The sequence below is a fragment of the Dermacentor andersoni genome, chromosome 7 (assembly GCF_023375885.2).
Source record: "Dermacentor andersoni chromosome 7, qqDerAnde1_hic_scaffold, whole genome shotgun sequence".
NCBI lineage: Eukaryota > Metazoa > Arthropoda > Arachnida > Ixodida > Ixodidae > Dermacentor > Dermacentor andersoni.
In genome coordinates, this window is record NC_092820.1 from 165,871,451 (window position 1) to 165,897,885 (window position 26,435).

Consider the following 26,435-nt stretch of genomic DNA (forward strand, 5'->3'; position numbering starts at 1 on the left):
CAAATGCTACAATGCTTCTGAAATGGTATAATAACATTGCACATTGGCTTAATATTCGCCTTTAAAGTCCCTTAAACCTGCTCAACCCTGACAACTCTGGCTAGGCCATCCTGCCTTCAAGCTCAACTGAACAGGTTCAATTCCCTGTTGCCATATTCTGATGGAGGGCAGAATGCAGGAAAGCTTATCTGCCAGAGTGTGGGTGTAGTATCTGGGTGTTTTGACCAAGTGGTCAAAACGACAGAACCAATCCATGGTCATTCAGTATGACATCTCTCACAGCTTGAGTGTTGCTTCAGGATTTCAAACCTCATCAATCAACGATTTATTAGTATAGTAGAAACACTGTGCATCACGCAATGTTGTTAAAATCTTGCTTATGATAGACTTGAAAAGTTTCAAAAAGAAAAAAGCGAAAATTTCTGCGTAAAATAGAATCAATACTCTTCTTTATATGGCTCTATGTATGTTTATTTCGCACTCGTGACATTAGTTCCACAAATCTTTCAGTAACAAAACTCAACAATGTGTCGGATACTGACTAATACTGATCTGCATTCTATTAGTAGTGTCAAATTTGAAATGACTGCAGTATGTACTGCATCAATAAGACATCACGCAGAATTTGTCAAAGACGTGCTTGAAGCCATATCAAAGCTCAATGATGCCACTGGCGGCTTTAATAAACAACAGCTTGAATAAGCTGCTTTCGTTTACATGTGTACCAAATACGATACAAATTTAGCGACTTTGGGAAAAGGTATGCCGATCTTGCTTCACCAATTTCCTTGTTTTGAATACTAGTACCAATCGCACCTTGTGTTACAAACTCTTGGACGAAATGTTAACATTCTGATGATTCATACATTCTAACTGCACTGGAACTGCGATATGTACATGTTACGCTGCAAGGATGATGCGGAAGATGATAACATCTTATGTGCACTGATAAATGAAAAATGTGCTTCACTTGAGCCTTGTGGCAGGTGGTTCTTTTGTGATAGCCGGCCTCCAGGAACACTGCAAAAAGAAAGCAGTGACAATGCATCATGGGGAACAAGTCAAGCAAACTGTAACTGTGTTCATATGTAGTTACACAACATGTGGCACAACAAGAAAAGTACAGTAGGCATTGTAGATTGAACCCCACATCTGTCTGGCACCACCTCTTGACACTACAGCCTCCAAAAGGCTCTGGAACTTTTCATAGTAGATGAGAACCATGGCAGAGAAATTTCATTGCATCCTTCTTGGTGTCATTGGGTCTGTTCCAGCCTTTCTTTTGCATGATCGGACTTATAACACACAAGACACCTCACAAACAATGCAAGAACTATAACTTGTTATTGCAAATAATTTGTGGCTACATCAGATGAAACGGAAGGTTATTACTGTACTCACAAAAACAGAACAAAGTAAAATTCATGGCGCAAAATAAGTGCCAGTGCTGGCCTGTAAAGGCACACTAAGGGTGAACACTGCTGAGGTAGTGATGGATTAGGGCTTCAAGATGTCTGAAACAGTGGTCTCAAACTTGCGTTGGGCATTGGACCACTTGCACTGCACAAGGCTTCCCTGGGCGACACTGTGACATGTTTGGCAAAGGGGAGATAATTTTCTTAACCCAAACTAAACTAGTGTAACAAGTGGTGAATGCACAAATGAATTACATCTGCTGCGCACAAGATCTCCGCAGGCAAAGTGTTTGAGGCTCCTGGTCAAAAACTCCACTTTTTTGGGAGAATGAAGCATTTTGTGAGAACATAAGCCTTTTCTCAGGTTATCTCCTATTTTCCGAAAGCCTGCAGTAGTTTCAGTAATTAGGCCATCGCTTGTGGCAGGCTAAGGGCTGAGGGAATCTATTACTTGAACTAGGTGTAATATTTGGCACCAATTCCCTTGCAAAGGGGAAGAGAAATTTCACACTGCAGCTGAAGACTGACCGCCACAACGTCGTCTCGTTGTAGCATCTGCGCACGCACGTTCCACCGGAGCTGCTTGTGGGCCTTTTCGCCTGGTGCCTTGTGCCGCTCCCAGAAGGCCTTGTACTCATGGTAGCGTGTCACAGGGTCACACTTATGTGGGCCTTTGTTCCACATGACTTTTGTGCCTGAAACCTTGAGCACTGCAACCGAAGGTCAAGTTGCATACGCTAAGAATCCGCATGTGAAACAGCTGATTAACCCTTTAACTGTCAAGCATCCTTAACAGATTATACCAACGTCACAAAAGACGACTGCTATCCATCCATCGTGAACATTTTCAAAGATGTGGTTCAATTCTGGCTTACATTCATGTTAATTGCGATTTCACACTTCATCTCATGATGACTTGCTCAGATGAAACATTTTTAGAATTTACATTTGTGCTAAGAGAAAGCCTCTTCTAAGAACCATGCTGTCCTTATTTTGGGTGGTAATAGTAAAAAATGAAAGTGTGACTTTTTTAAATTGGAGTATCATGCAAAAATATGTAGTACAATAATAAGTTTTCTAAATTACATACTTTGTTTTTGTTCTGCAAAGAACACAGAGCCATAGTTTTGACAAGCAGCAACATCCTGTTGCATAGCAAAAATGGTAGCACATGTCAACTTGACATCAGATTCTAGTAGTGGAATAATTATATATGGATTGCTTTGACTGTAATCGCTGTAGAAGTCCCAGGCACAGCACACAATAAATCGAAAAAGCAAGTCCTGAAACTTACGTGAAAGCATGGTCCCCTTTGGTGGCTTGATGAGATCTTTATGAATGGGTTCTCCCTGCAAACATTGTGCAAAAGTACATGCAAATTAATCAATGAGGTTGCATGATTGCCACAAACTGTGTTTTGAGCTGCAGTTTATGGAGTCAAATCACAAAATGCAAAGGTGGGCAACACACACAGACCTTCAACAGAGGCAGTGTGGCTGGCTTCAGTCTTTTTGGCAGAGTGTCGTCCAAGTTGGAATAGTTTTCCTTGAAACTCTCCAGTACGCTGCCTGTAAGTGCTTTAGTATGGAAAAAAAAGAAGAAGAAAGGTGTACCTCTAAAATATGCAAACGGTTACACATGCGTACTGCAGTAAAACCTTTTCAATGCATATTGTTTAAGAATAGCATTATCTGGGAAAATCTAATGTTCAATGATACCTACGAAAGCACTACAAATAAGGCAGAGCTACTTTCGCACAAAGCTTTAGTTGAAGTTGAATAGAAGGCCAAACAAGCTATTGGAAACAAACTATTAAATATGTGTTCACCAATACTGTATGGCAGTTAAATTGGTCACCAAACACTTTTTTTAAGCTGTCATAGCCATGAAAACACACTGAATGAAGCTCACAATTTCTATCTGGCACCTAAGTCAAATGTTCAATACTAGCAGCCTTGTTTCAAACACTCACAACCCTTATTCATTTTCCATGCAGTTGTGTATAAAAAAGTCAGTGTGCAAGGTATCGAAAGTCACAGGAGCATCCGTGGACGTGGGTGTGAGGCTGACCACTTGTGCCTTTATTCATCTCCTTCTCACTTTCAACACTGAGAGTCCTACTGAAATCGACGATGATGTTCAACCCACTCGGCAAGTCCACTGTCCAGACACCATCGCAAGACACATATTCTTGATAGGTGGCATAAGCTATTACTTGTGCCATAACATTCTCAAACTCCTGCAATTATTGCACTGTTGAGTAACTGTTCTACAGTAACATGCGGCAGTCAATGCATATGCTGCTGATGGATGATGCTGCGCCGGTGGTGCAATATCTTAATGGTAACAGATGAGGCGGGGAACTTAATAAACAGGCAGGTAATGTACGCATCCCTAACATAACTAAATAAAACTTGCATTTCAAAGGGTAACAGCTGGGAAAACATAACAGGAACATATCAACAAGGATCCACTATACTACATTGCATTTTTTCTCAGATCTTGCTGCTCATCCTTTATTTCAGAATGAAAAAGATTCACTAAGGTCCATACAAAAATTAAATAAACTTTTTGTTTTTAAATTATTGGCTGCTGACTTGTATCCGATATTGCCACAAGGTCTTTTTTAAGAGTGTACAATTAAAAACATGCTCAACAGTCATTAGACAAGGAGAAATCGTTTTTAGTGTGCAAAATGTACAAAGGAAAGAAGAAGGCAACAGGACAGATGCTCAGCAGAATGGAAGGGCATGTCGTGGATACTACAAACACAAACAGCAACAGTCAAAGCGTCCACAAAAAGAATTCGTGACAAGTTGCAACCTAACCATAAACAAACATGATGATGGCAAGCAGTACTTGTGCCAGATGACTATGCTGTCAAGTTGAAGTGATGGGTGCAGGCAAATAACACACAGGGTGTGGTAAAAGCATACCAACAAAAATTCATGTGGCCACACCTGTTTTTTTGCACAATTGAAATGACTTCGGAGCATTTACTTTAGCACTTCTGTACAAGAAAATAATGTCTTTTTCACAGGAATTTTGACATTATCTTACTTATTTGCTATGAACCTGAGTACTTTCCTGAACTTCCTTTGTCACCGCCGTGAAAAGAAAAGGGGGGGAGGTGAGAGTGCACAGATCTACAAGTAAATGTGTTTTGATTAGTGGCAAGCTTAATGCATTCATGGAGACTGTATTGATATAATTACTATTGTTACTGCTGAAATATACACATGCTTCTATCTTTCAAAGGTTTTCAGCATTTTCTTCACCAATGTCTTGCACTGACCTGTTGTTTCTCTTATTGCTGGTCAGGAAATGGCATCTAAGAACTTTAAATGTGGCTTAGTCAACCACACATCTTACTGTTTGCAAACAACAAGGGAACATACACACTTAATGTTCACAGGCACTTTCATAGACTGGCAAGTGTAAACTTGCACTTTTGTAGACTCCACAGCAGAGCTCAATGTCCATTGCTCGATGAAGGACAGTCTATAAAGATCTGCACTACATGTCTGATGATATAACATGTGGAACTATCTCACAGCAAAAGCAACGAAAAAAAATACCTATAGTGGTAAAAGTTGACAAAAGGCGCAACACTCTGTCCAGGTATACAAAAAATTATCATTTGCATAGAAGGAAGTGCCACAAGCTCAATTAGGACCACCTCTAGAGGTTCAATTTGTTACACCTGTCACAGTTTCCTACTACCAAATTGAATACTGTCCTAGTTGCTAGTCCAATTGCAGCGTCGTCGATAAAGCACAGTTGTGCGCCGAGTTCCTTATCAGCTACCAGCAAGAAACGTTGCTTGGCAGCAGCGGGCGTCGCTACTCACGTGGTTTCTTTTCAGTAACTTAAAAGCTCAAGTACACAGCAATAAACAGAACAGTATTCTGCAGCTGCTGTGTTGCGTCACTTCAGTAGCGATGAAGATGGGATCAAGGCCACCCGAGTTTGACGAGACAGCAAGCAGTTGGGACACCTACCGTGTTCGCCTAGAGGCTTACTTCGAAGGCAACAATATTAAGGACCCATCGAAGCGCCGAGTGCTTTTGGTAGCATCGCTCAGTGACAGCGTAGTTTGAGTTCTTCAGGGACGATGCCCGTCAATGTCCATGAACAGCTTAGAGTATGACGAAGTTGTGAAGGTGTTAGAAGAGCACTACAGCCCACAAGTGAACAAGACAGCGGCAAGTCACGCATTTTTCATACAGAAGCAAGAAGATGGCAAGGCAGTTAAGGACTTTGTGGCCAACTTACGATGCCTTGCAAAAGATTGCAATTTCGGCAGTTTTCTGGACAGAATGTTACGAGACCGGATAGTGTGTGGTATCCGGGAGGACGATGCAAGGCGGTTCCTGCTGACGCAAAGGAAGCTGACTTAGCAGGAAGCTGAGGAATTCGCAATGTCTTCAGAAACGGCTGACCGTAACGTCCGTTCCATGAGGAAAAGACACTAGCAATGTGCTCTTCGTTCAACGGCGTCGTGGCAGCGGACGAAATACTGACAGCGGGTACGATAGACGAGACCCATGCCCTTCGTGCTGGAGATGGGGTTCAAGTCATTCGGCACACGAATGCCAACATGTCGGGAAGGTGTGCCAGAAATGCGGCACTAGAGGACACTTGGCGAGAATGTGCCAACGCCGGTGCACCAACCAACAGGGATCATACGCGCTCAACGAACTGTCCAATAAGGAAGACAGCAGGGAAGAAATGCTTTTCGCCCTATTCACCCAGAACAATGCTGGCCAGAGTGTCAGGACACTGTGGATGCTGATCGACACAGGATCATCCGTCCGTCAGTGTCATACCAAAAAATGTCCTTAAGAGGCACCGTAACTGGTGGCCTGGGCTAGAAAAAACGCCACTTCGATTGGCCTGCTCCTTGGGGCTTCTTCCAGTGCTCGGCCGAGTCGCCATGAGGGTGGAGCATGGCAAGACACAAGTGGACACTTCGCTTGTGGTAGTCGACTGTGACGGACCACTACTGTGTGGTAGAAACACAATTCAAGCTTTCTGTGAAGCCGGCTTGTCACTCTTCAAAGAACAGGCTCTACCAGGCGTTCATGCGCTGCAGTCTGAAGACGGCCTAAAGGATCTGCTTGACGAGTTCTCAGACTTGTTTGAAGACCGGCTGGACTGTTGCAAAGGTCCGCCCGTGAAGCTGCACAAGAAAGAAGGTGTGGTGCCACAGTTTTTGAGGGCTCGTTCAGTGCCGTTCGCGCTTCGCAAAGCCGTGTCCGCGGAAATTGACCGCCTCATTCAGCAAGGCGTTCTGCTGCAGGTGAGTGTTTCCTAGTGGGCTGCGTCTGTTGTACCAGTGGTAAAGAAGAATGGGGACATCAGGCTGTGCGGCGATTTTAAACTCACCGTGAATCCCGCCATTCACCTGGAGCAGTACCTTTTGCCAAAGGTGGATGACATTTTTGCCGCGCTCTATGAGGGAGAAGTATTCACTACACTGGACTTGTGGAATGCTTATACCAGCTTCCGCTTGACGAAGAGGCTAAAAAGATAACCGTCATCAACATGCACTAGGGCTTATACTCGTACAATCGATTAGCCTTCGGCATCTCGTCTGCTCCCGCACTGTTCCTGCGGCGCATTGAGTCGTTATTGCGGGGCTTATCAAGAGTGTGCGTATACTTGGACGACTTCATAATCGCCGAGAAACAGCATGACATGTCGACGCTTCGACAAGTGTTGCAGAGATTGCAGGACAGTGGCCTCCAGCTGAACAAAGCCAAATGTCGGTTCCGAGAGAAAGAAGTGCAGTTTCTGGTGCACAAGGTTGATGCAACCGGCCTTCACCCGCTGTGTGACAACCTCCAAGCCGTAACAGCTGCGCCAAAACCAGAGTCGGTAAGCCAACTTAGGTCGTTTCTGGGGCTAATAACGTATTACTTAGTTTTTGCCTAATTTGGCTACGACCCTGGCTCCGCTCTATCGGTTGCTGGCGAAAGGCCAACACTGGAACTGGAAAGAAGAGCAGGAAAGAGCTTTTGAGGAAGCAAAGCATGCCTTGCTCAAGGCAAATTTTCTGGTTCACTACGAGCCGCAGAAGGAATTGCGACTAGAGTGTGACGCTTCATCAGACGGTTTAGGCGCAGTATTATCTCACCACATTGAGGGCATGGACCATCCGATAGCATTTCGTTCAAGAATGCTGACGTCAGCAGAATGCAATTATTCACAAATTGAGAAAGAAGCGCTGGCCTTGGTGTTTGGAAATTCAAAGTTTCGCAATTTCCTGTTCGGCAACAGTTTCACGTTAGTAACGGATCACAAGCCACTCACCGGGCTCTTCCACCCAGACAAACCGATTCCGCAGATGGCAGCAGCTCGAATTCAGCGTTGGGCGCTCCTTCTATCAGCATACCAATACAATCTGGAATACCGCAAGGGACTGCACAATGGCAACGCGGACGCTCTTAGCCGCATGCCTTTGCCAGGGGATCATGAACGCGGAAGTCAAGTGGTAATGAAATATGTGCTCTACACGCAGGGCTTAGATGCAAGTGCCCTTCCATCTGAACAAATAATTGCTCTGACCCAGGAGGACGGCACACTTCGGCAAGTACGGGAATGGATCGAGCGTGGCTGGCCATCACATCTTGCCAAGGAACAGCAGCATCTGCTTCCATTTTTCACCCACCGACGCGAGCTCGTCATGAGCCATAGCCTCATTTACTGGGGTCATCGTGTGGTCGTGCCGGAGACAGCCCGACAGTGCTTATTGAACAAGCTGCACGATACGCGCCCAGGAATCGGGGCCATGAAGAGGCTTGCGCGTACGTTATTCTGGTACCCCGGATTAGAAAATGACATTGAAAGGTTGGTGAAAGGCTGCCCCCAGTGCGTGCAGTGTTGGTCGATGCCTGCGGTGCAAGTTCCTTCCCCGTGGCCCAAGACAGGAAAGCTGTGGTACCAATTGCATATGGATTTTGCACGCCCTGTTGATGGTTACTTAATCTTCATCCTAGTTAACGCGGAAACCAAGTGGATAGAAGCAACGCCTGTGAAAACAGCGACGACAGACACAACTCTTCAGCTGCTCAGAGAAAGTTTCGCCCGTTTTGGTATTCAGCAGTGTGTGGTGTCGGACAACGGCCCCCAGTTCTCGAGCGCGGCATTGGCAAAGTTCATGCAGAAAAACTGCATGAACGTCAGGACAGCACCGTACCATCCACAATCAAATGGATTAGCGGAGCGGGTTGTGCGGACAATAAAAGAGGGTCTCGAGAAAAACAAACGCGGCACATTACAGGAACAGCTGTCCTGTTTTCTGTTCAGTTACAGATCAACACCTCTCGAAAGTGGTAAACCACCTGCACAACTACTCATTGGATTCCAGCCATGGACAAGGCTGTCTGCCCACTTCCCAGAAGGCGAGGTACTTGCAGAGGCTGACGCAATCCAGGAACAGTTTCCGTCGGCCAATACACAACCACTGTTCCCACCAGGAAAGCGCATCTGGTCCCGCCAATTTCAGTGAGGGCAAAAATGGCTACCAGGGACTGTAATAGCGACGGAGGGGAATCGCATGGTAAGGCTGGAGACACCCCTGGGAATACAACGCCGTCATGTGGATCAGTTGCGGACACGGCTAGCGGAAGCGACAACGCAAAGGGAGGATGCAACAACGCTCGGCCGCAGCTCAGCAGAAACACAGCCAGCCGCGGAGACTCGAGAAGCAAGTGCAACGGCACACAACAGTCCAGCGACTCCCCACCCGGCCGCAGAGACTCGACAAACGAGTGCATCAGAAGCGGGCCCAGTGCAACTTCGCCGCTCAACACGACCATGACACCCGCCGGAGCGACTGGGTTTTTGAAGGGGGAAGAAATGCAGCATCGTTGATAAAGCACACTTGTGCGCCGAGTTCCTTATCAGCTACCAGGAAGAAGCGTTGCTTGGCCGCAGTGGGTGTCGCTACTCACGTGGTTTCATTTCAGTAACTTAAAAGCTCAAGTACAGAGCAATAAATAGAACAGTATTCTGCAGCTGCTGTGTTGTGTCACTTCACTAATAATGATGGCAAGCTCTGCATGAACAATTGTGCTTGCCACTGACTTGACACATTGCTGGAACCAAAGATGACAAGAGATGATGGATTAATGACATGGGAAACACACTGATGACTTCCACAATGACGAACATGAGTAGGGACAACAAACACACGTTGGTCATGAACAGTCGCACTTGGCTCTTTCACGTGACACAGGGCTGGAAATGTGCTGTCCTTGACGTGAAAAATATGCTATGTGTGCATGTGTGTGCATTTTAGGGGAGTAGGTGCTTACCAAATTGAGAATGCTATCCATGTAACTACCCTCACTACCTTACTGCACTTTGTTGTTATGTTCTTTCAGACACATTAAGGCACCTGCTCGTTTGCTCAATAGATTTTCCACCACAATATCACAATTCCTTGCCTTGTTTCTGCACTGTGAATTTGCACCAGCTAAGAATAAAGCCTCTCCAAAGATAAAAGCCGAGTTTAAAACATATTGCAATCATCTCAAGGCACTTTAGTTATCATAAAATTTGTTACTATACATGAAATCATAAATTATGTCACAAAAACGCACAAGAAAGTGTACATCTGTGTGGTTGCTGCAGGCAATAGTACACCAGTGGGCATAAGTATACACAATAGATGAATGATTCTTGCAACAACAGAACTTCTTCACAGCCTAGACATGCAGGCTGGAAGTGAGTACTACAGTCTTAACCTGACTACATGAACCTGCAGTGCACTTGTCAATATCAGGATGCAGGCCTAAGGTATGTAGAAGGTGTTTTTTTTATTATTATTATCTTGAGTTTGTGGTTTATATACTTTTTGTTCATGGGTGTACTGTCGCACCATAATGAAACAAAAACATGGGAAACTCAACTAGATGGTAAATTTCCTTTCTTTTCCCAAATTTGCCACTTTGTACGACACCAGGATGATTCATTCACAGAGGCTTAGTTTTGGGGCCAGAGCACACTTAGCATGTGGCTACACCCAGATAAGCATCTCACTGTCAAGTAATTAGGTGTAAGAGGTGTCTATTTCTTCCCGTTCACATTTCATTCTGGCATGACAGTTCCATGGTCATTTAATTCATTGTCTGCATATGTTGTTTCTGCTAGTGATAACTTATACAAGTCTGAAAAGTTTGGCTGTCTTCAGGACACGCTGCATTTGAAACGGACGTTTGTGTCCTTGTAGCTGAATATCTTTAGGTTTAGGGCATGGTGGTCATATTTATGAACTCAACAACACTTATTGCAGAAATCAGTTTTACTGTGCCTGTTTTTGCATGTCCTAAAGACAATGACCAAAAAAAATAAACAGACAAATATCAAGTAATTATGTGACCACAACTAACACAAGCAAAAAAAAATGCATAGCATGATACAGTACATGAGGACTGGTCTATCTGCGGCATTATGAAACACTTTAAATTTACAATGTTCAATACATAACAAATTGTGAAACATATACATGTTAAGTGCACCACTTACCTTGAGAGTCTGTGCTCAATGTTGACCGTTCAGAGATGTAGGCATGACCATTACAGCATCTGTAGATGAGATGGGGGGGGGGGGCACATTCAGATCAAGCAATTCAACAGAATGCACTGTTTTTTCATCATGTTCATTCCATTTTGCCGTCGTCTTGGTTTCCTTTTAGGATCTGTATATGCTACTCGAGAGCAGCCCATATATGGGCAATGCCTCAGCAACAATAAGCAATTGGCAATTAGCGTTTTGCCGTCCCAGTCTGGTTTATTTCATGGTCGTTATTTGAACTCAGCACATTACAAGATGCACAAACACCAACTATTCCAATTTCTCGCTGTACACAAGCAACTGTACAAGGAGTACCAGAGATAAAGCTGGCTGATGCCAGACACTTTCCAACACCGCCGTTCTTACCAAAAATTTAATGCCATTACATCATCAGTCCTATTAGGTGCCCGACAGGATTCAACAGAAAACTTACTTCAGTGCACTAAATCTACACAATCCACCATGCAAGCCTGGTTTACATAGACATACTTCTTGTTTCAATTAATGACTGCACATTGGACAACATTTATTGCTAATTCAGTGCATATTACGAGATGTAAAAGTAGGCAGCGTTGAAAAGAGTTTCTTGGAAATTTTAACGTGCACAATCATGACTGGATGTAGCGGTTTGGTGCATGCCCGCTCATTTACGCACCTCAATACTTTTCGATGCAGTAGGCGCGGGACAAGCCCATCGCCGGAGCGATCGCTGCCCTTGCTTGAGGCTGTCGTTTGTTCACAGGAGGAACCAGCAGGCGTAGAATAGCAGGAAGAACTCGCTTCGGGCTTCACGTGATTCCGCGGGGCAGGAACAACTTTCCTTGGTGGTTTGGCTGTAGTAACGTAGTCCCCTTGTTTACAACCGCTGTCGCTTCGCTGGCTTTCGTAGTAGGGTGAAGAATAGCATGAAGAATATGTGACGTTATCGAACAAGGACGATGAATCGAAACGAGCTTGTTTCGCGCTGGAAGTGGAGCCTTTCGCTTGTTCCTGAAAAGAGAAACGTGTACAGCTCTCCTACGTGAACACCCCAAACAACGCGTTGTAAGTAAGAAGTTCTGAACTCTTACGTTTGATAACATGTGAGCGAGTCTGCCAAACAAACGTACGCTTAGCAAACGTAACGCAATGAAAAATTCTACCTCAGTCACAAGGGGCACTTCCGATCGCGACCGAGCTCGATCGGAATCGAACTTCTCGACCACCATTGGCTCCACAGCGCAAGCTGCGGAAGTGAGCCAATCGCAATCGAGGAATTCGATCCAGATCGGGCTTGATCACGATCGAAAGTGCCCCGTGCGACTGGGGTTGAATTTTTCATCACATTACGTTTTATTTTATGGTGATTTAGCGCTGACATACAGCCAATAAAGACGTATGTACAACGTAATAAATGAGTACCAAATAGGCAAAAATATATATATTATTCAGTACGGGTATCAACACACATCATTTGCTTTTGTACGCGTAAACGCAACTTACGCTAGCATACTGTGCACCGTTTACAAGAGGCGTCGACGTGTTGACTCCTTTGCGGATCTCTTCACGAATACGTCTTTGGAAATCTGAAAATAATCAAAACGGTAAGGCATAACTCCTTCGGGCAGGCACAACACTACACAAGTCATCTGCGTGAGCATAAATGTCAATAAAAATGCGTACCACACTTGAACTGCTGGAGAACAGAGTAGGATACCTCGCCGTAACCTTGTTTCCGCAGTTCGCTCCTGACTTCGTCATCCGACAGGTAGACGCTTTCGTCGAATGTCACAACCTGTTAACATTAGCGAAAACAAGAAAACATCTTAAGTTATTGCTAGAAAGTTTCAGGAACCTTGTAGTCCTTCAAGAAGCGGTATTAACATCTCCGCTGAGGCGACTTACGTTTGAACAGCCAGAGCGAGCGTCCATTTTTAAACAACCGCAATATCAGTGGCCAGACTCCGTGCGCAACAATGAGCCGCGTTTAACCGAGCAAGCAAAATACTGAAAAAAGCTACGTGTAGACATGGTGCGCGTCCTTTATTGCGCGTTCGATGTAATTCGAGCGTAATTAAAGTAGTTGACAAATATCAAAACATGTTACTCTTAAAGCGTGGTCAGAAATTTGTTATTCAGAAAACTAGAACGAGATGAACAAGACGCGATGGGCGCGAAGCACGAACGCGCGTGCAAGGCAGCTAGCGGGAACGCATGCAGAAAGCGATCGTGGCGGAAGAAGTAATCTCCAGAGACCGTTTCTCGTTACTGCCATCTCAGTCGCCTCGAATAAGTACGTACTGTCATATACAAATTGTTACTTTGTTTGCTTAGTTGGCTTGATGGTCGTATCCACGTGGTTTTTAGCATCCTGCTCGTACAACGACTATGAGAAAATAACCAGCGTGAATCGACGCTCCGATTCTTAACATTATGTCAAGGTCATTCTGCTTATACAAGCAAAGTTCTCTGCTCACTGTGTTCATTTAACGCTGACCAAGCACAAGGGTGGGTCTAAAAATTCATCTGCAGAAAACTAAAGTAATGTTTAACAGTCTCGGAAGAGAACAGCAGTTTACGATAGGTAGCGAGGCACTGGAAGTGGTAAGGGAATACATCTACTTAGGGCAGGTAGTGACCACGGATCCGGATCATGAGACTGAAATAATCAGGAAATAAGAATGGGTTGGGGTGCGTTTGGCAGGCATTCTCAAATCATGAACAGCAGGTTGCCACTATCCCTCAAGAGAAAAGTGTATAACAGCTGTGTCTTACCAGAACTCACGTATGGGGCAGAAACCTGGAGGATTATGAAAAGGGTTCTGCTTAAATTGAGGACGACGCAACGAGCTATGGAAAGAAGAATGATGGGTGTAACGTTAAGGGATAAGAAAAGAGCAGATTGGGTGAGGGAACAAACGCGGGTTAATGACATCTCAGTTGAAATAAAAAGAAATGGGCATGGGCAGGACATGTAATGAGGAGATAAGATAACCGATGGTCATTAAGGGTTACGGACTGGATTCAAAGGGAAGGGAAGCGTAGCAGGGGGCGGCAGAAAGTTAGGTGGGCGTATGACATTAAGAAGTTTGCAGGGACAGCATGGCCACAATTAGTACATGACCGAGGTAGTTGGAGAAGTGTGGCAGAGGCCTTTGCCCTGCAGTGGGCGTAACCAGGATGATGATGATGATGCACCTGCGCGACATGCTTCCCAGCTTGCGAGACTCCCGCATATATTCGCGCAGTTAATTGTCGTCGAGCGCACCTACACCCTTGGCGTACTTCAATTCTCCGCAGATCGCGACATCCACAGTCATGCCGAAATCTCTCAGTCGCATGATCGTGCGCTTTGCTGTGGACCTGCACAAAGAACTGCTACACTCCAGGAAAGACAAGAAAGAGAACGTCACCGCTTCGCCATACAACATCGCAGCCGCTCTGTCAATGACGTTTGCCGGAGCACGTGAGAACACTGCCGACGAGCTCTTGGCAGCGCTGCGTGGCAAGCAGGAGAAATTGCACGATAACTTCGCCTCCTTTATTCCAAAGCTGTCCAGCCACTCGAACAAGCTACAGTTCCACGTCGCCAATCGCATCTTCAGCGACCAGAAGTTTCCCATCGTGGAAGAGTACGCGGCATTCGTGAACTCGACGTATGCCTCGGCCATCCAATCGGTCGACTTCGAGAAACGCAGCGAGACCGTTCGCAGCGAGATCAATGCGTGGGTCAAGGTCGTCACCGAGTCCAAGATAGTCGACCTTCTGGCTCCCGGTAGCGTCACTCCTACCACCAACGTGCTCCTGGTCAACGCTGTTTACTTCAAGGGACTCTGGGAATCACCGTTTCCGGCCAGCTCGACGTCGCGCCGCGACTTTAACGTTGACTCCAAGACCAAGGTCCAGGTGGACATGATGTGCCAGAAGCAGGAGTTCGCCATCTCGCACAGCGAGGAACTCGGCGTCAGGGCCATCGAGATGCCCTATAGGGGGGGCAGGACCTCAATGATCATACTGCTGCCCGATGAAATCGAGGGCCTGTCACACGTGGAGCATCACTTGTCTCACTGCAAGTTGTCCAACATCGTGGCGGACCTTAAGGAAACGCCGAATGTCGAAGTGGTCATGCCCAAGCTCTTGCTTCAGCAGTGTCTGTACCTCAAGGACACTCTGGTGGCCTTGGGCGTGAACGATCTGTTTTCGGGCAACTGCAACCTTTCGGGAATGTTCAAGTCGGGCGGTCCCGTCGTGTCAGAGATGATCCACGAGGTGTACTTGCAGATCGACGAAGACGGCACCGACGCCGCTGTAGCCACGCCTGCCGTGCCTGCGGCCACTACGACGACTCCGCCTCCGGCAGCGACGCAAAAGACGGAGTTCGTAGTTGACCATCCGTTCATGCTGCTTGTGTTGAAGAGCAAGTCAGATGTGATCCTTTTTATGAGCTCCGTGCGTCATCCATGATTAACGCTTTTTGTGTGCGCGCGCGTCTTGCAGTTGCTGGGGAAAATATTAAAACTACGCATTTGCCGCATAGAGGCCTAGCGTACTGAGCATGATTGTCATGACGACTTTGCCCTATGGCAAACGCTATAGATAAGCATTTTGGACAGTTGGCGATGTGCTTATGTCCAAGAACTAGACTAAGGGAAAGTATTCAGCATACAAGTCAGCTTTTTCAGTCTGCAGGATACACAGACTGAGCACCACGCGATCTAGCAAACCGGTTTTTTACTGCTCATTGAGTCATAGTAAATCATTGCAAGTTTGACAGAGCAGAATCGTACAGTGCAAAGTGTGAAAAACCACGCGTAATGCGCTGACTACTAACTGGTGGGTTTGTGAAACGTCCCTTTTGGCTTTGAAGTGGTCATGTGTCCTGCCTATAAAGCATGGCTCGTACCTATGAGGGCGATTAGCCACAGTGCATTGATTAAAAAGTACACCCAACAAAAAACAAAAAGGGGTAAAAGGCAAACAGTCGATACGAAGCGCAAGGCGACTAAATGATAAGAATTTTGAGAGGGCGCATTCATAAACACAAAAAAAATAAAGTGCACCACGGTCGCTGTCCTAGCAGCGTAATCTTCCGGACGCTTCAATGAACTTATGCACAGCAGTAATAATAGACCCGTAGCTTGTGCCTAATTGGCAGGTACCGAAGGAAAATAGAGAGTTTTAGAATAGGGGCCCCAATAGTTTGGGGCCCCAAAGAGCATTGCGGTTGTTTAGCGTTGGGGCACGCAGGAGCGAAGAGTTTTAGAATAGGGTTTTACGTTTGCGGATAGCGTCTTGCGCTGACAGCGCCACTACGGCGTCAAAGAAAAGCTATTAGAAATAATTAAATAAAATATACCATTTTATGAGAGGAATAGTAATTTTGACTTGCGTGTATTCGTGTTTAATTACAATTTAGAGGTTATTCTGTAAGCAGCAAGCAATTAGTTGCGCTTAGTTTTGAGCAAACCAACTTTACGTGCCTTCACCAGCCAAGCTTAGCCGTGTTAGGCCTACGAGCCATAAAATCCACAATCGAATTCGGAATCAGCGGCGTCTAATGAATCAATCTTTATACCACACGCTAGTTGAGAGAAAGCGATAACCGCAGTCACTACTCCTAGCTTGCGAACTTCACGTGTTACCACGAATCGAACCCAGTTTGGAGCTAGGTTAGAGCCGTCGCTTCGATGGGTGCCGCCATGTTTGCTGACGCAAAGCTTTTGGGGCCGCTAATCGGTGAACGCAAAACCCAAACGCAGTTTGCGTCTCGCGCATGCGCAGTGGCTTCGACGCTAATTCTTTGGGGCCCCAAAACGTTTGGGGCCCCTATTCTAAAACTCTCTCATGTGTTTGGTGCAAGTGCTAAAGCGAGATTACCAGTCGGAATAAGAGAAACATACTGCTGAGGGAGGAGAAGCGGCAGCAAGAAATAAATGGCCAATACTTACTGGTTCGTTACAAAAAGAGCAGAGGTTATGGGTTCTAGATAAACGAGATCTGTGAAGGTAAAAATTTAGGCGAGGAACTCTACAACGAAAGTTTGATAGCATCACCTCGCATTGTTGTGAAAGGCATTTGCTCGAGTTCGATGGAAATTTTAGATGTCGAAAATCATCAGTGGAAAGTAGGAATGACTAATTGCAATTCAGAAATAAAGCGCGTTTAAATCTACCTCTTTTTATAGAAGAGAAATCAGGAAGAACATTTAAGACCGGACCGTTTAGTGATGACGATGCGAGCGAGACAGCGGATTAAATTAAAAAGAATTCACTATGTCCGGAGACCCAGACAAAGCGGTCTTTAGTCGAACTATTCGGGATAAGTGTCAAAAGATCAGAGGACGCTTAAGCACTTCTTACGAGTTATGAATACGAAAAACTTAATGTCCAATGGAACGCCGCTGAGCGGACCTTCCCGTTTAAAACTCCTCCCTGGCAAGCGAGTGCCTTGAGACGCTTGGCCAAGTTTATCCCAGTGGGTAAGACACTCTGCTTCTGAGTCGTAGGTTCGAAACTCACTACCGCCAACGTTTTTCCTTTAGAATTTATTTTGCTTTTTTTTCATTAATTTCTTCATAGGGATTGCCGAGGCGAAGTTTGAATGCAGGCGAGAGCTTGCGCGGACAAGGAACGCGCGGATAACGCAGACTTTCTAGAGCGAGAGAGAGAGAGTTACGTGACATCACGGCGATACCCTCTCTCCTAACGTAACACCTGGCGCAAGAGCGTTGCAGCAAGTGTTCCCTTGCGCACGCTCTGCTCCATCGAGGTGCGTGCTCAATGGACCATTTGATGCTTTCGCATCAATGTGTAAAAATAGTTTCCAGATCACCGCATTCACACCAGCGCCGGCTCATGCTGAACGTGGCCTGTGACGTTGGGTTGAACTTCATAAGTTCAACACAATTTTATTATTTTTTGGAACAAACTACGTACAGAAGGCTGCAGGAAAAGTAATCCAAGCACTACGCCTGCTTTCCTCTCCTAGTGATATTTTCCCAATTTTAATGTTTGCACTCTTACTTGTGTTTTAGTTATATTTAAACGCAATGACTACCAGCTTTCCGAGTAAACATGAGCCGACCATATTGAACATTCAGGCCTAACTCATATTTGCCTCGAGTACAGAATACCCTGAGAAGAGGTAAATTCATTGAGTCGAACATGGATTACTTCTTCAATTATTTCGCTAGATTAGATGTGAAGAAAATTGGGCGAATGTTATCCAAGACATATCCGAGGTTTTGATTTGTAAGTAAAAGCTTTTCTTTTTTTTAGATTTTCCAGGAGTTCGGAATCCATGTATAGTGCAGTGAGCAGTTGACTATAATATTCAAAATTTCATTGAGGAACAATCGTTTAATCATAGCAATTATAATACGGTCTGGTCTGGGAACCGATTGTTGTGCAGTTAAGATGACGTTAGATAATGTCGTCATGGCAACTTCTACAAATTCTGATGTCGAACCTTTAAACCTCATAGGTCTAGGGCACTGCGAAGAAAAACGATCTTCAAGTTCCTTCTCAATAACATCTAGCGAATCAGCTGTTTCTTTTGGGCAACAGAACAGCAGAATGTGACCACACAGACTGTTGAACAAATTGTTTCCTCCATAAAACCCTCAAAAGTGCCGATCTTCTAACTGGTTTTGACAGAAATGACTGCAGTCCGTTTTTGTGTTCACCTTTACCTAATGCCATAGTTCGTTTATACACATCTATATAGAATTTATAGCCCATTCATAATATATATAGCCGATTTATAAACCATATAACTAAAGGTCGAGCCGCCTTTGCCGTACGATAGGAGTCTGATGTGAAAACATTATTTAAAATGTAATGGGTAAGTGATCGCTACTTGTTTCATTGTCAAAGATAGGGAAGGGAACAGCAAGTACTTCTGCTAGCACAATGGCATCAAAATACGGACACGAACGTTTGTGAACACATTCACATTTCGTGAGCATCGCGGCGTAACTATCGACGAGATTCGGGATCACGTGACGAACATCAAATTAGTTCGTTCTAGGTAGCGACTGACGTTTGTGTACAAACTTGCATTTCGATTGGTTAAGTGGTGCCACTGATTGCGGTTATCTTTAATGAATGCCGCACTTGGCCTGTCTGTCGCGCAGAAGAAATCCGCACATCGCGCGTTGCCCAATGAACGCGCAGGACTCAAGGCCTTCGCACAGAGCCCATTATGAATAGGACGTTGCCATGCCGGGGCTTGATGAGAAATATGAAAGGCCGGTTCACAGTGAGGCGCGTGATTTCACCGAGTCCCGGACCGCCACCGACCAAGGCCTCCACAGAAGGCGCCATTATCTCGGCGCCCTCCTCGTTAACTTCCAGGAAGGTGCCGTGGAAGACGTCCGCAAGAGCAGGACTTCCTGTCTCGAAGATCCCGGACAGGTTGGCCCGTGCTGTGAACAACTCGCGCACGCCCATGGCCTTGAGGGGTTCGCGCAATTTGCAGCTGAGCTGCACCACAAACTTTGGCAGCTTCAGCATTACGTTCGGCCTGACGAGGATTTTGTGCAGTAGGTCCGACAGGCTCCGAGGGGTCAAGTTTCGCTCCAGCTCCGGCAGCCCGTCCGTCTTGTCTGGAAGGATGATGATCATGCAGGTCTTCCCGCCCAGATGCGGCATCTCAAGTGCCGTCGCCTGCAGCTGGTCGCTGTGGGCTATGCCGAACGGTTGCATCTGATTCATCATGTTGACGCGAACCACCGTGTGGGCGTCTACGTGGAACTCGTCGGGTCCCGTGAAGGCTGGCTGCAAACAGTTGAGGTGAGGTAGCATTGATCATCAACGGGAATTGAGAGCATTGCATAGCAAAGTCGTGCTATAGCGTATAGAACTATATTAGAAAATATTGGAAAAGGTTTTGATGTTTGATAGCAATAGCGTCGGGGGGCGACCTCTTGCTACGGAAAGTTCAACGAAAGCACGCGACATTTCTCTCGTTCCTATAGATACAGGTTTAATTTCAATTCAATTTAATTCAATTATTTGCTTTTGTGGTGAAATAAAGAAGCAGTCACAGAAAGCTACAACACTTATTTCAATTATTTTGTGTCACGAAGATGTACATAACTGCATATTCATCACGGATATTCTTGTGCACACTGCCTTTCTTGAAGAGAAAAATCGTGCGGAGCAAGAACGTTCCTTGCGCGCCTTGTGGTTAAGCACATCTTTACAACGCGTTACAACCCTAGTTAGTGCTCCGAATGCGTCCAAGAAGATTTATTGCCCCCTGTGGTTAACCACATCTTTACAACCCGTTACCACCCGAGTGTAGTGCTCCAGAATACTTCCAAGAGCGTTTCTTGCACCTTCTGGTTAAGCACATCTTTACGACCTGTTGCCATCGGAGTTAATGCTCCTCAATGGGTCCCCAAGGTATGTTCGCGAGCAATGACTTTTATGTGCTTTAGATATAAGATCTCAAGCGGCGGCGACGGCGGCTGCTACTGTTGCAGCCGCCACCGCCTGTGATGGTGGTGACGACCACGTGTACCTGGAACGGCGACTCCCAGGCGCCACAGAAATACGCCCCGCTGACCAGCGCCAGCTCCGTATTGGGGCCGAAGCTGTCCGAGCCGACGACGTCGCGGACTGTGTTGGACGAGGCGCGGGCCACGCAGTCGTTGGCCTCGGCGAGAACCTCGCCGTGGCGGAAGGAAAAGTCCACGGTGCGCACGGTGTCCTCACCGTACGTGTCGTGCAGGAAAGCTCGGTAGCCCTCGATGACCGGGTAGCGCAGGTCGCTGTACATGCGATTGTTCACCTCGAACACGACCTTCAGCGCACGGCTTGTGATGCGCGCCAACTGCGCCGCGAACTGGCTGTGGATCTGCTCGTCGTCGCGGGTGTGCAGCGCAGCCTCGAGCTCCTGGAGTGAGCGAAATTCAGAGTCGTTTCTGCGACATGCTGTACAAAGCGTATACACTGATGCCGAGGAGTGTACTCCACAGAAACCGCCGAAGGCTTGACGTGGTCTGTGCATCCATCGTTAGAACACGGAGCTGCTGAACGGCCTACTTACTTAATAAAGGCGCTTATAAATTAGCAGCAAATAAAGCGGGATGAGATATCAGCACGAGTTACAGCCGTTTCAAATTAAACGACTGCGTCAGCAATTCTTATCACAATTAAAACGCGTTTAGCTACTTCACCAGATGCGTTTTACAATTTGTTGATAGCAGTTGAATAGTATTGATGAACGAATTGTGATTGCTGACGCCACGCCATCGAGTGAATACGGGCCGAGCGTCGTTATCTAGATACGATCTCGTTCGGCCGATTCCATTACGCTGCAGAAATTAGTACCGCCCGCTTTTTGCATATCAAGAACCGGTCATGAACTCCTTTGATTATGGGCTTCAAGTGCTCACTTCGGATGAATCGTCTATTTCTTTCTGATAAAACGTAATTATTAAAGTTCTTTGCCTCTTCCTTCGACTTTTCCACTGCTGCTGCTGCTGCAACGCCGGCCACGTCAGCACGTAGTTGAGGCGCACGCCACTAACGGTGGCCGCGTCGGGACGTGGTGGAGACGTAGCCATGTCACAAAAGCATAAAAGGCACGCGCTATCGGTGTGTCATTTTCATATTTCCTTGTCTAATACTGCTACCTCAAGTATCTTAAAATGTACGCAAAGACAATTCTGAAGAAATCGCCTAATTACCTCGTTTGCCCTATATTTAAGCAATTTCGAAAACGTTTTTTTTTTCAACACGTTTAACAATATTGGCTTGTTATGCCTTCGTACGCCCCCCCCCCCCCCAATCCCCCGCTGTAATGTTACAATAAATTAAACGAAATACACACTGCGCAATACTGGCCGCATTCAGAATGCGCTCTCACTTTGGCTGTGCCGTAGCGGGCGCCGGCCAACGTCATGGACAGCGCCGCGGCCACCGCGAACGGCGAGAAGACGACGTTGCCCGGAGTCCCGGCGCCCTTGCCGCTGGCTCCGTGGCTGCCTGCGGCTCCGGTGTGCAGCACCAGCTGCCGGTACAGGTCAATGGCGAAGCCCACGATGGAGGCGCTGAGCGGCGGCGAGTGAGCCGAGGGTCCCACGGTGGTGGTCGTCATGTCGGACACAGAGGTGCGCCGGTCCCCTTCCTCGGTTTCCTGGGCTTCATGATGGCGGTGGGACGAATCGGAGCCGAACGAGAGGATTTCGTGCAAGAACCGACGCATCCCGGACCACTATCGGGTCTCGACAACGGGCACAACAGCGTCGCCTTTGTGCTTCTTCTTCTTACCGTCTCGTGCTCGCGACGCTCGCGATTTCGTTCTCGAGCGATTGTGGCGCCGCGAGCAAGCTGCCGTGGATGATACGGTGAGCGGTCGGTAGCTGTCCGGAGGCTCCCATACGTCCAACTTCGGTTGTTGACCCCAACATGCTGTGGGGAAAAAAAACGAGATTAAATAAACGCGGCCGCCCGCCAGTGCAGACAAAGAAAGAAGACGTTAGGAATAAACAGGTGCTACGCCATGGCACTGTGTTTTAGCCACAGGAACGCATGCATGGCCGTCTGCAAATTCCTTTGTGACAAGAGGAAAAGACGACGAAGTGTCTTTTGATACAGTGCTGTTCTATTTAGCTCCGTTTTTTTTTTTCTGTGATAACCTAAGTTCATCCGCTGGTCCTCGCTCCCTGCTCGGTCGTGATGGAAGTGGACGACCCTGCACGTCTGCCGGCGACGGCGGCGTCAGCGGCGGCCGCCTCCAGGAAGCGGATCGGTCAGCAGAGCGACACCGACAGCGAGGACACCCATGTCTACTCTCTCAGCAGTGAGGACACTTCCGATGACGACTTCCAGTTTGTGCAGAGCCGCAGAGCGAAGAGAAGGAACACCAGGACGTCCTCATCGTCAAGCACGCAAACAGTGAGACAGACGCAGAGGCCGGACGCCAATACCATCATATTTGTGCCCCTGCTTCCCACCGTCAACATGAAGCTACTTAACAGGCAATCTGTGTCGATGTCACTGGAAGCCCTGGTGCCAAATGAAATATCGGACATTCGAGTGAACACCCAAAAAAAATCTACTGGCGGTTGATGTCCAGCATGCGGCTGCTTTGACCACTGTACGCAGCGTAACGGACCTCGACGGCATTCAGGTGCGCTCTTACATCCCTCTGGGATCTGACGTAGTCACCGGCGTTATCTACGGCGTAGACGTCGCCATCCTTAATATAGATTTGCCGATTCTTATCAAGCCAGCCAATGATGAGGTCATCGTTGACGTTAAACGGCTAGGCAGTTCATGCTGCGTGAAAATAGCATTCAAGGGTAAATATATACCCTCGCATGTTAAGGTGGGACACTTCAGACATGCAGTGCGGCCTTTCATTGCAAAACCTATTCAGTGCCGCAAATGCATGAAACTGGGACACGTGAGCGGCGTTTGCGAAAATCAGGCAGCATGCCCCCACTGCGGAGAGCCCCACGCTGCAGATAAATGTGGCACAATGTAAATGTAATGAAGCGTTCAAACTGCGGAGGATCACATGAAGCTTCATCGAAGAAATGCCCACATATTAAGAAGGAAATGGCCATCTTGAAAGAGATGGCGAGAGATCATTCATCTCATCGCGAAGCCGCCGATAAAATCAGGAAGTGACGTTCACGTCGCCGGCGCTCCTCAAGGAAGGCGCATGCCACTTCCTACAACACCACCTCCTCCACCGCCCAGGCCAGACAATGTGGAAAGGACCGCGAAGAGCAAGTCCACTGAGAAGACCACATCTGCCGAATCTTGGCCGGCTCTACCGAAACGGCAGCATTCGCCAACAGAATCACAGCAAACTTTCGCTGGACAGCCCCCGACGTCTACTGTCGGCGATTTGTGCGACCAAGACAGGCAGGTGGCTGATATGCTGCAATCGCTAATTAATACAATGCGCATTATACTGAACAAGCGGCAAACACCAGCAGCTCGAAGCGCTCTGCAAATACTGGATGTACTAAATCCAGTGCTTGCTAGCATCGTTTAAGCATCATGGCTCGACCAATAGTCCCCTTCCGCACTGAACTTAAAAGTGCGTCGATCTTTCAGTGGAATGCCAGGGGTCTAACGACCCGTATATCAGACTTTCGCCAATTCATTTTTACAAATCGCTTCCCCATACTGGTCATTTGCGAACCAAATACATCAACTCCACTCACACTGTCCGGTTATTAATCTTTCGTCTCGTCCACATGCGGTGCGAGCACGAAAGTGATCATCTACATCCGCACGGACTTAACATATGTCGCTAACGCGGTAGAGCCTCATGACGAAAACCAATATGTCTGCCTAAATGTCCAAAAGAAGAATGTGTCATTTACACTAATTGGAGCCTACATTTCCCCAGCGGGTCACTTTGACAGCGAACGACTTAAGAAAATATTACTAATGAACAATGGCCCCTGGGTTATCACAGGTGACTTCAACGCGCATCACCAGCTATGGGGAAGCACTAAAATTGACTCCAATGGCAGGAGTCTTGCCTCCTTTGCTGCCGACCATGATTTGTGTTGTGTGAATGACGGCAGCCCTACATTTCTGCGAGGCACGACCTATAGTAGCTGCTTGGACTTGACTTTGGTGTCACGGCGCTTTGCCTCGAGCGTCCAATGGTTTACGGACATAGAAACACATGGAAGCGACCATATACCAACATACATAAAGATTAGACGAGTTGAGCAACGCTCCTCTACTGTCTCGCGTACAGTTGATTGGTCAAAGTTTAAGAAGGATATGGATGACACATGTCGGGAAGGCCTTTCACACACTATCGAAGAAGCAATCGCAGAGGCATTGAAAACATCCATCTGCTCGCTTACAAGGTCAGCAAGGCGAACAGACTTGGACATGGAACTGGAGAGGCTGCGTGCGGCACGCCGACAGGCGGAGAGGAGGTATCGGCGCACGAAGTCCGTCTTGGATCTGAGGGTTTCACGACGCATACAAAAGAAAGTCCAGCGTCGCATGGATAAATTGGAAGATAAGCGATGGAAAAGTTTCTGTCAGTCGCTTGATCCCAGAAAATCGCTCTCGCACATATGGAGAACCGTTAGGGGTCTTCGCTCACCTCCGCATCTCCCACCAACTCCGCTCGGAACTTCAAGTGGCTGAAGAGTTCCGTGCACGGTTGCTGGGTCCGTGGCCATCATTACTGACGCAGCATTGAATGACATCTCTGAGGCACGTGTACCAGAAATGAACGTGCTATTTTCACTCGAAGAGCTCGATGCAGCGTTTGCGACTTGCAGGCGTTCTTCGTCACCAGGACCTGATGGCATCACGCATGCTGCCCTATGCCACCTTGGACATGACGCACGTGATGAGCTGCTCAACTACTACAATGAGTCTTGGCAGAACGGCGTCGTTCCTAAACAATGGAAATCGAGCCGCTTGATCCCCATTCTGAAACCTGGAAAGTCTCCGCTTGAGCTCTCATCATATCGTCCGATTGCGCTTTCGAGCTGCGTCGGCAAAGTGATGAAAAGAATGATTCTTGCGCGCTTGGAATGGTACCTAGAACGATTCAACATCTATCCGGACGCCATGGCAGGCTTTCCTCGAGGTCGCACGTCCATCGACAACGTCATTGACATCGTAACATGGGTCCAAAATCAAAAAATCCTCAAGCGCCTATCTGCGGCACTTTTTCTAGATATAAAAGGAACATACGACAACGTCGCCCATGAGGCCATACTGAACTGACTTGAGGCTGTTGGAGTTGGTGGCCGGATATATAAATGAATTCGGGACTATTTGACTGAGAGGCGTTTTTTCTTACAGACCGAAGACGGCCCAACTTCAGACCATTACATGTGCCGTGGTGTGCCGCATGGTGGAGTGTTGATCCCCATTTTGTTCAACCTCGTCCTGGTAGGACTAGCGGATTGCCTACCGCAGACAGTTCATGTCTCGATATACGCCGACGACATTTGCATCTGGGCCTCTGCGGTGACTCGCCCTCAGCTAAGAGCCAGGCTTCAGCGGGCGGCAACTATGACGGCGTCTTATCTACGAGAACAAGGCCTCAGTGAGTCTACTGAAAAGTGTGCATTACTTGGTTTTACGCACAAACAAATGTCATTGTATCCTGTTTCCATCAATGGTCAAGCTGTATCCTATGTTAAGACGCATCGCTTTCTGGGCGTCATCATTGACCGCAACTTCTCGTGGAGCCCTCACTGTGTCTATCTGAAGAAGTTAGTCGCCATTGCTCAGATCTTCAAATTTCTGTGCGGGAAAAACTGCGGTACACCAGTCCATTCTATGTTGCAGCTGTACAGGGTTTTGTTTCTCGGACGCCTATGTTACAGCCTACCAGTGTTGTCAAATGCATGCAAGACGAACTTTCGCGCCTTAGAGAGCATACAAGGTCAAGCCCTACGCACGTGTTTAGGGCTGCCTCGGTGCACGTCAACAGCAGCAACAATTG

The 26,435-nt window shown here is 47.0% G+C and overlaps 2 protein-coding genes across 2 annotated transcripts in view; one reads left to right on the forward strand and one right to left on the reverse strand.

Annotated features, from left to right (window-relative positions):
• Window positions 1-313: 313 nt before the first annotated feature.
• Window positions 314-26,435, reverse strand: part of LOC126533226 (uncharacterized) — a 106,074-nt gene continuing 79,952 nt past the window's right edge. The window contains exons 2-11 of the mRNA XM_055071824.1: window positions 21,852-22,396; window positions 20,502-20,876; window positions 12,660-12,771; window positions 12,480-12,562; window positions 11,653-11,987; window positions 10,950-11,008; window positions 2,892-2,992; window positions 2,710-2,764; window positions 1,944-2,125; window positions 314-1,020 (exon numbers count right to left, since the gene is read on the reverse strand). Of these exons, the coding sequence (XP_054927799.1) occupies window positions 967-1,020; window positions 1,944-2,125; window positions 2,710-2,764; window positions 2,892-2,992; window positions 10,950-11,008; window positions 11,653-11,987; window positions 12,480-12,562; window positions 12,660-12,771; window positions 20,502-20,876; window positions 21,852-22,190 (1,695 nt within the window). The 5' untranslated portion in view covers window positions 22,191-22,396 and the 3' untranslated portion in view covers window positions 314-966. The remainder of the gene's footprint in view (window positions 1,021-1,943; window positions 2,126-2,709; window positions 2,765-2,891; window positions 2,993-10,949; window positions 11,009-11,652; window positions 11,988-12,479; window positions 12,563-12,659; window positions 12,772-20,501; window positions 20,877-21,851; window positions 22,397-26,435) is intronic.
• Window positions 12,918-15,512, forward strand: LOC126533222 (ipis-1-like). The gene is made up of 2 exons (XM_050180498.3): window positions 12,918-13,269; window positions 14,277-15,512. Exon 2 carries the CDS (start codon window positions 14,295-14,297, stop codon window positions 15,438-15,440), a length of 1,146 nt encoding a protein of 381 aa, XP_050036455.1. The 5' UTR covers window positions 12,918-13,269; window positions 14,277-14,294; the 3' UTR covers window positions 15,441-15,512.

Excerpts from the sequence above, each read along its gene's own strand:
- LOC126533222 (XM_050180498.3), top strand. The coding sequence starts at position 14,295 with ATGCCGAAATCTCTCAGTCGCATGATCGTGCGCTTTGCTGTGGACCTG.